Below are 8,414 nucleotides of genomic sequence, written 5' to 3' on the forward strand. Positions count from 1 at the left end.
GCTGTTTGTGCTGACATTACTACTTTATAAAATGTAAATTAAACACATATGTTCTTGTATCCGATTTTTAGTTTACTTCCTTGGCATTTATTCTTTTTTTTCCTCTGTAGATAAACCTAATACCTGCGCAAGCACCACTTCTTCGGTTCTTTTGCACTATTTTAGCGGGAAACGTATCGCGTTGGATCCTGGATCACCCTGCTCTGGAAACAGAGGCTACTGCGACAGGTTTAAAGTCTGCCGAATCCTAGATGCGGACGGCCCAATTGCAAGGCTCAAAAATTCTTTCCTCAAATTGGATGAGTTTGATGACCTGGCCGGTTGGATGAAGGTTTGTTGTTCGCATTTGAAACAGTCTAATGTAACATGCTAGCATCTTTCATTGGCTGTTTTTTTTTGTATTTCCTTCATTTACCTTAACTCAGTTTTCTTTATATAATTTGAAACTTCTCTTTTCTCTTTTGTAGGCACATTGGTGGGCAATTCTTCTGGCTATTCTCGCTATTTCAGGAGTAATGGCTGGGATTATCTGTGTTTTTGGACAGCCCCTTGAGATTGATGAGGACAGGTAAACATCTCTCCATCTGGGGCCTTCCAACTGGCAAGAAACCCCTGCAAGCAAGAAAACATTGCTTTTGAGGCAACTTATGAATGTTCAAAACATCTGACTGATCATTGAAGGCTGTCCAGATGCACAGCTGAGAGTCATGCACAGCATCTGTCCAAACATGATTTGAGTTTACTTCGCCCATGTGTCACACACCATTGATCTTTAGAAAGTTATTTTAACTCCAGTGCTGATTTGAGGATTGAGCTTTCCAACTATAAATCATTGCTCTCAATAACTTTGTACACAATGTCGCTTACATTTATTTCAGAGAAATCAAAGAACATGACTTTCTAATTTTGAGAAACATAGACAACAGATGGCTGTAGCTTCATGCATACACAACAGGTTTTTGGGAATGCTACAATACAAAATCAGTAGATGTCAATCTTAAAATGGCTTTCTTTTGGTTGTCTCTGCATATTTGGTTCCTCCGGAAATCACAGGTTCAAAACATTATCAGAAAGGTCAAAATGTAGTGTTTTACAAACTCTTGGGTATGATGAGTGATATCGCGACACCAGTTTGTTTGAGTTGCTGGATTTGCTTTCATGATTTTATCTCTTCGTGTCGTCCTTGGGGTGGTTACCATGATAAGCACAGAGTACTGAGTGACATTTAAGCTTGTATGGGGTAAAAAAGTTAAAAAAAAATATTTAATAGGAAATTTAAATGTTTTTTTAGCATATTTAATAGAATTAAATTTGTAAATTAATTTATATGAGTATAATGTGCTCTAAGAATTGCAAAAAAAGCTAAATTAATGTATAAAAAATTTCAAGTTTAGATCTCAAGACATTTAAAAAGACATACATTTAGCTCAAAGACATTTTTCTATATATTTTGACACATTTACAGTACAGTTCATTTCATTGATGTACATCACATTATTTTTCATAAAAAAGTATAAAATGTAGCAGTTTGTATGATGTAGTAGACAGATTAAATGTCAGTTGCAGTAGGCCTTTTTTGGAATATTTTTTCCTGCTTATGAATGTCGATTACCTATGTAAAGTGCAAAAGAGGAATAATTTAACTTCTACCAATAATAAAATACATTCAACACACAGTAGATGCTTCATTTGTTTTCATTTCATTATGATTTTTTAGATTAACTTAGGCTACTGCAGTTGATTTATTTTGACTTTAAAAGGTGCCTTCTGGATGTAATTGTTTATTTTGCTCAAACAACATACTAAACATTCAATATTTCAAGTGATGGTATTAATGCACGTTTAAATTTTCCTCAGTGGAAACGTACCATCGAAAAGTTATTCGTGTTTACAGACAATTTAGTCAAAATACCAAAATTGTTTACTAGTTACACTAGCGAAATTTTGCGGGTAAAAAGTGTTATTGTTTATTGTATATAGCGATGTATGAAGCACAGATCACAGAAGTCACTATTAAAACAAGCATCTTTCTGTTTATTAAGGCGGTGAATTCGCGTGACCAACTTGAACGAAATGCGTGTGGAAATATTTCGCCTCCACGCGACATTCCCAGTCACGTGCATTCCTACTAAAATTGCAGGATTTCGTACGGGAAAACTCGCCGAAAAACGGTAAATGTGACCTCATTGTAGAGTAGCCTATAATTTATAACAAAACACTTAATTTTGAATACAGAACAGAGAGATAAGTAGTAATGCAATGTATTCTTGGACAGTGATTGTAGCCAGAAGAATCAGCATGACATATAGGCCTAATGATAAACTGAATTAACTAATGACCATTCAAATATAAATCCACTGCTATTCAATTAAATCAATCACAATTCAAGGCTTTTTAAGCCTATTCCATATGATAGTACAAAAGTCCACAATCCATTTGCATGAATCACATTCATAGCAATACATTATTCAATACAGTGCAGTTAGTCTTAATAAATAACATCTGTATAAATACATTTGTTGAAGTGCTTCATCAAAATCTCTTTCAAATCGTTTCATTGGCTCTTCAATTTAGGTCTGTGTTGAAACAAAGAAAATGGCAGTTATTAGAATTATTTTAGATTAAATGTGAGGATATTAATTATAGTAGCCTATGCTATTATCACCTTTTAGATAAAGACCTCCATGGTTCCCTGCATTTCACAAATACAACTTCTTGAACTGAACTTCCTGTTTGGTGATCTTTTAAACACAACACAATTCTAAAAAAAAGATGAAAGAATGAAAGCTGTTAGATACTTGAAAATATGTGAATATCACTGTGTTAGATGAAACATCACATTATGTGGCTTTTATTGTAAAGAAAGCAAACTTTTCAACCAAAGCATTTTGCAAATTGAATTTTGTTAGGTTTGAAATTATATTAGTAGATACTAATCAGTAGATACGTTCAAAATGAAGACATATTGTGACATTTTCTGGTTGCGAAATGTTAGTGGTTCATAGTTAATGTGATGAATTACACCTGGAGTTACTCTGTTAGAACACCTGTGTGAACTTGAGGAAAACTGACTTCCTTGAGACCAATTCATTCAAGTCATTGAGCAAAAGAGGCTCAGAAATGTGAATTTTAAGTGTCTGAAAGCTTTTTAGGTTCATTATATCTAGCAAGACTAGTAGGAACATACTTTTTTTGTGTCTCCCCAGCTCTGACTCGGATTTTATGGATCTGTACGTCAAAATTTGTGGAATCTCCATACCACCACGAGGAGAACAGAGTGAGAAAAGAGGAAGTGGACTCCTCCCATTTAAACTTAAGCATCAGAAGATCTCCAATGTCCTTCTCGGTTATAACAAGGAATGAATGAGTCTTATTGGTGGTGATCTTCTCCTGTCTGCTTGTTGAAATAATTTAAAGATAGTTAGCATTGACATTTGACTGGTATGAACACAATATAGACATATTTAGAAGATATAAGTATTGATTACTCACACGTTCAACTTGAGATCTTCTGCTTCACCATTGGTACCGTAAAGTGAGACTGTCAGGACTGGTTCCATCTCTAAATGATTTATTTTTCCAAGGAAGTTGATTTTCAGCTGATAGTGAAAAACTATGAAATAAAAAATGACCAGATGTTGTAGCACCCACAACCAGGGTTTTTATTTTTAATTTAAGTGCCCCTAATATGCTATTTTAAAGGTTCCTTATTTTGTCTTGGACAACTCCTACAATAGGTTTACATGAATCCAAGTTCAAAAATCATTTTCTCACAATATACATTGCAGCATCACCTACTTTCTCACAGTGTCTGAAACGGTTCGATAAAGGATTCGGTCTCTCTAAACCCCTCCTTTCCGAGAACATACTCTGCTCTGATTGGTCAGACGGCTCAGTCTGTTGTGATTGGTTTACAGCTTACAGCGCATGTCAGAAACAAAACACCAATACGCTATCTGAATTTAAGCACCGGATCTTTCTCAGCACTTGTATACACAGTAATACGAACTGTAATAATGGCGGCGGTTTTACTGTATCAATGCGAATCCTCATCCTTTGGAAGGGAATGCAAAGTGAATTTGCTTTTGCAGAGCGTAAAACCACATCTCGACGTGTCAGCAACACAAACCAAAATCTTTCAGGTCTCTGCTAAGGGTGGAGAAAAGTAGGCAGGCAGGCAGCCAATGAAGACCATAGGCTGGCATTATGCAAATGTGTTACAGACCTAACAATGTGTTACAAATGTGTTACAAACCTACGTACATTTGCTACGTACATTTGTTACGCAGTGTTACAGGTTTGTAACTCACATGCTGTTACAAACCTAGATAGGTTTGTACATTTGTAACATTTGCAGTGTTACAGGTTTGTAACTTACATCCTGTTACAAACATACATAAGTTTGTAACACATTTGCAGTGTTACAGCTTTGTAACTCACATCCTGTTACAAACCTACATAAGATTAAGACCTACATAGGTTTGTATTACACATTTGCAGTGTTACAGGTTTGTAACTCGCACCGTTACAAACTTTCATAGGCTTTATTACATAGGTTTGTAACACATTTGCACTGGAATAACTGAACTCACGTTTCAGGCAGTTCAGAATCGGTCTTTCTTTCGTGCACTTTGATTTTTTTAAACTTTTTTTGCAGACCTTTTACATTCACAAACAGTTTTATTACACTCTACATGAACAGTAATATCAGAAAAAGCATAATTGGGGCACTTTAACTAAAACTAAAACCATTAAAAAAAACATTCATTACTTGAAATAAAACATTTACTAAAATCAAATATAAACTTATTTTGCATTTCAGCTAGTTGCCATCGCAACATTTCTTATTTTCTCTTAGTTTAAGTAGAAGTACTAAAATAACTAAAACTAAATAAACTAAAACTTAATAAAAACTATAGACATTTAAAAAAAACACACAGGAAAAATGAAGAAAAAAAAATCTTGACACTGACCTCTAAATGGCATGGAGCCTCGTGTCCTGGTGAACATCTTAACGCTTCGTGCCTTGCGGACTTTGCTGACTTTGTAGCCCACAGTGTTGCAGCGGTTCTTGCGACATTGGAGGCACATGCCGCGGTCGAACATGTCATTGCTCCCGCAGCTGTACGCCCTGCTAGCTTCTTCCTCGTTCAGCAGGGAGTCGATGTACAGGTGGATGGACCTCTCGTGCTCGCATCTGATGGCATTATTCATGGCTAAGGGCATTAATGAAACTGATATGATTTTGAACTTTACTGTCACAAAGTAAATATCTTGCTCCTTAGCAGAGATAAATGATTCCATTGTCGAAAGGTTGCATCAGTTGTAGCAAAGGTTTGTTGTAAGTTGCGAAAACAGATTAGAAAGCCAGATTATGAAAAATGTGATTATGAAACGCTGTCACAACCTCTTGATATATAACTAATCTGTTTCCATCTTTGGGAAAGTTACAAATAACAGTAATTTCTAGAAAGGAATTGCTACGATAAATCAGCATTTATTATTACCGGTAATTAAAAATGTAATTCTTAATAAATATCATTTTATATATATATATATAATTTATATTAAATTGTAGTCTTTTACATAATTTGTGTGTGTTAATATTTTACAAAATAATATTTTATTTTGAGTTATTAGGATTTATGACCAGCATTACTTATTAATTAGAAATAAGAAAAGATAAATTATTTAAAATAAATTATACTTTATTATGTGAATTTTAATTTAAAGTGTATTATATCAATTGTTCTATTTTTAAGATTTTTTATATAAAAATATACCATATCATTTTTAATATTTAATTTTTAAATATATTTTTATATGTCAAATTGCTACAATGCTGCAATCAACAATTCAAGAACCAATGGCCCCAAGTGCATGTATGCTTACTCTTCCTTTATTTTTCAATCAATTTTGGTGAAATATTTAGGTAAATGGTAATCATATATTTAGATATCCCAGATCAAGGTCTTTACCAAGTATTCCATAACTAGCAATTTTCTCCAGAGCTCCTCTCAAATTGCAGCCAGGCTGGAAGCTTCCTCCATTGGGGTATATATCTACATGGCCGACCGGCTGCTCGATACCGATACTGAGACCCAGGGAACCTCGGGTGAATGTGTGGAGGACATCTACAAAATGGGCATCATCTGGGGACAGCCGTCTGTGGGCGTGGACCCCTTCAAAGTCCGGCCCAGCAGGGTCTAGACCTGCAAAAACAACAAATTGTTGTCCATGTACGGTGCATTTAAGACATATTGTAAGATTTATTTCCAAAGGAAAGTCAGTGAACCTACCTGTGATTCTTCCAACTTTGTTCGTTGCATGACTTCCTGCAAAACCCGCAACGTGGGCGCCAAGACTGTAGCCAATGAGGTGCAACTTCTCCAGAGGAATGTTGATAGTCTCCTTATGAATCAAGTATGAGCACAACAATACAAATTAGCAACTTGCACAACATGAGAATGATTATTTGCCTGATTTGATTTGCTGACACAAACCTCCAGCCAGTCTATGAAGAGTCCGATCTCTTGTCCCACCATCTTCGTGTTTTGTGCTGCCACCGCATAATGGTTCTGCGCCGCGTCCAACCAGTCCACGACAATGACGTTAGCATTTTTCTCCCTGTCATAAAGGGCAGCAACCAGTTTCTCAACCCAGCTCTCGAATAATCCGCTTACCTAAAGGGAAAGAGCTAAATTAACACTAACATATATGGGATGAGTTGAAAAAGAATCAGAATCAATTGAAAAATTCATTAAATGTATGTAGAAGTGTTGAGGTACCGTCCACCCGTGAATGACTAGAAAGGTTTTCGAAGTGTTGTTGAAGTCACAGCTGTTGAGGGTCTCTGGTTTGCCACGTACAATGTAACACACATCATCATCTGGTTGGGACGGGTTTCTCAGAGAAAACTTGACATTGGCTTTGTTGACATCTGACAGGTCCCTTAGATCCTCCAGAAAATTACCTATGTAACGGTAATAGCCATTTAAAAAAAAAAGTAAAATATATTTTTTTAATTTAAAGAAATAGGGCTACATCAAATAGTGAAATATTACAAAAGTAAAATTAAAAATATAATATAAAAAATAGTAATTTTATTTATAATTATAAAACAGTACGCTATAAAAAAATCTATATATAATTATAAAATGAAAAATATTTAATAATATATATATTTAAAAATAAATCTATATATAAAAATAAAAACAAACTATACTTCAAAATGCAACTATATACATTTTTGAATTTGAATAGAATGCATTAGTAATTGGCAATGTCATTTAAATTGTAATGAAAATAAAAAGTATGTAATAAAAATCTAAAAAAAAACAAAAAACATTTTAAATATTTATGCTTCAGTTGTAACATACTTAGCATGCTTTATGAAACAGCTACAAAAGTAGCTACAGTAATTTCCATAGTTGACATACAAGGTGGGTGGAGCCATAATATCTAAATTAGCCTACTACACTATTATCACACCTTTAATCGATGCGATATCAGATTGCAATTTAAAGATAACATATAGTGATAATGAACTTGAACGTAGCCTACTTTCAAGAAATCCTTGCATAAAACAGCATAAAACGTCAACATCTGGTCGACTCGAAGAAATGTCAAGTAAATGGACCAGCGTCTTCTAATTCATAGATTTAAAACCTCAGACAGATGCCGGAAATTAAAAATGTCGCGGTAAAAACACAGGATTAGCGGTAGGATTTGAAAACGCAGACATTAAAAACGAAAGAATCGCACATAAAATAACCCCTCAGGTTACCCGAATCCCTTTCTCACGGAGCATCAACAAACATCTTACCAAAGACTCCGTTGGAGAAGTTTTCTTCCTCCAGAGCAGCGACGAACAGACCAGTGAAGCTTAATAATACGAGCCACGAAACGCACTGGAATGAGAAAATGTTCATGTCTTTTCTGCCTAAACTTTGTGCACTTGTGACCTTCACCAATTCCTATCGCGCGCGCAGTCTGCTATACGGAGTCCCGGTGCTGTTTGAAAACCTGACTAATGAAATCCGAGCCTCAGACTTCAGTTAAGTTCCTAAATAGCACTACTAACTAAGAGCACAATTTGTCTCAGCCCACAGGCGGGGTAATACGGTCACACATTTGTTGTTAGTCCAGAGCTGTCGATGTCTCACGAGGTTTCTTTACCATAATAAAACATGCAGTTGTCACCTTGGACTGATCTATCTATCTATCTATCTATCTATCTATCTGAAAATTCAGCTTTGCCATCAGAGGAAAAATACATTTAAAAAATATTTCACAATATTTCTATTTTTACTGTATTTTTGATCAAATAAATGCATCCTTGGCTAGCATTAGATACTTCTTTCATTAAAAAAACACACACAAAAACACTTAATTCTTCCAAACAACCAGTAGTG

The 8,414-nt window shown here is 35.0% G+C and overlaps 2 protein-coding genes across 3 annotated transcripts in view; one reads left to right on the top strand and one right to left on the bottom strand.

Annotated features, from left to right (window-relative positions):
• Positions 1–1,675, top strand: part of LOC311085224 (disintegrin and metalloproteinase domain-containing protein 10) — a 25,530-nt gene extending 23,855 nt beyond the window's left edge. Inside the window, exons 14-15 of the mRNA XM_084117657.1 lie at positions 111–331; positions 468–1,675. Coding sequence (XP_083973783.1) covers positions 111–331; positions 468–572 — 326 coding nt within the window. The 3' untranslated portion in view covers positions 573–1,675. The remainder of the gene's footprint in view (positions 1–110; positions 332–467) is intronic.
• On the bottom strand, positions 1,428–8,092 carry lpl2a (lipoprotein lipase 2 a). Of its 2 annotated transcripts, none has more exons than XM_084117661.1 (10): positions 7,826–8,092; positions 6,789–6,973; positions 6,504–6,683; positions 6,300–6,411; positions 5,979–6,212; positions 4,974–5,216; positions 3,493–3,613; positions 3,188–3,394; positions 2,666–2,761; positions 1,428–2,576 (listed from the first exon to the last, which is right to left on the bottom strand). In XM_084117661.1, exons 1-10 carry the CDS (start codon positions 7,929–7,931, stop codon positions 2,555–2,557), a joined length of 1,506 nt encoding a protein of 501 aa, XP_083973787.1. In that variant the 5' UTR covers positions 7,932–8,092; the 3' UTR covers positions 1,428–2,554. The 2 variants fall into 2 exon arrangements, with proteins under 2 accessions (XP_083973787.1, XP_083973786.1); XM_084117660.1 differs by having other exon boundaries at positions 3,188–3,397; positions 7,826–8,056.
• Positions 8,093–8,414: the final 322 nt, after the last annotated feature.

The sequence above is a fragment of the Abramis brama genome (genome assembly GCF_963993115.1).
Source record: "Abramis brama genome assembly, chromosome: 6".
NCBI classification, from domain to species: domain Eukaryota; kingdom Metazoa; phylum Chordata; class Actinopteri; order Cypriniformes; family Leuciscidae; genus Abramis; species Abramis brama.

Bases quoted from the DNA above. Each gene is read 5' to 3' on its own strand.
- lpl2a (XM_084117660.1), bottom strand. From the start codon at position 7,931: ATGAACATTTTCTCATTCCAGTGCGTTTCGTGGCTCGTATTATTAAGC. The intron at 2,762-3,187 runs GTATGTTCCTAC...TCTTTTTTTTAG, and splicing joins GCTGGGGAGACACAAAAAAA to AATTGTGTTGTGTTTAAAAG. The intron at 2,577-2,665 runs GTGATAATAGCA...GTTTCAACACAG, and splicing joins TGGAGGTCTTTATCTAAAAG to ACCTAAATTGAAGAGCCAAT.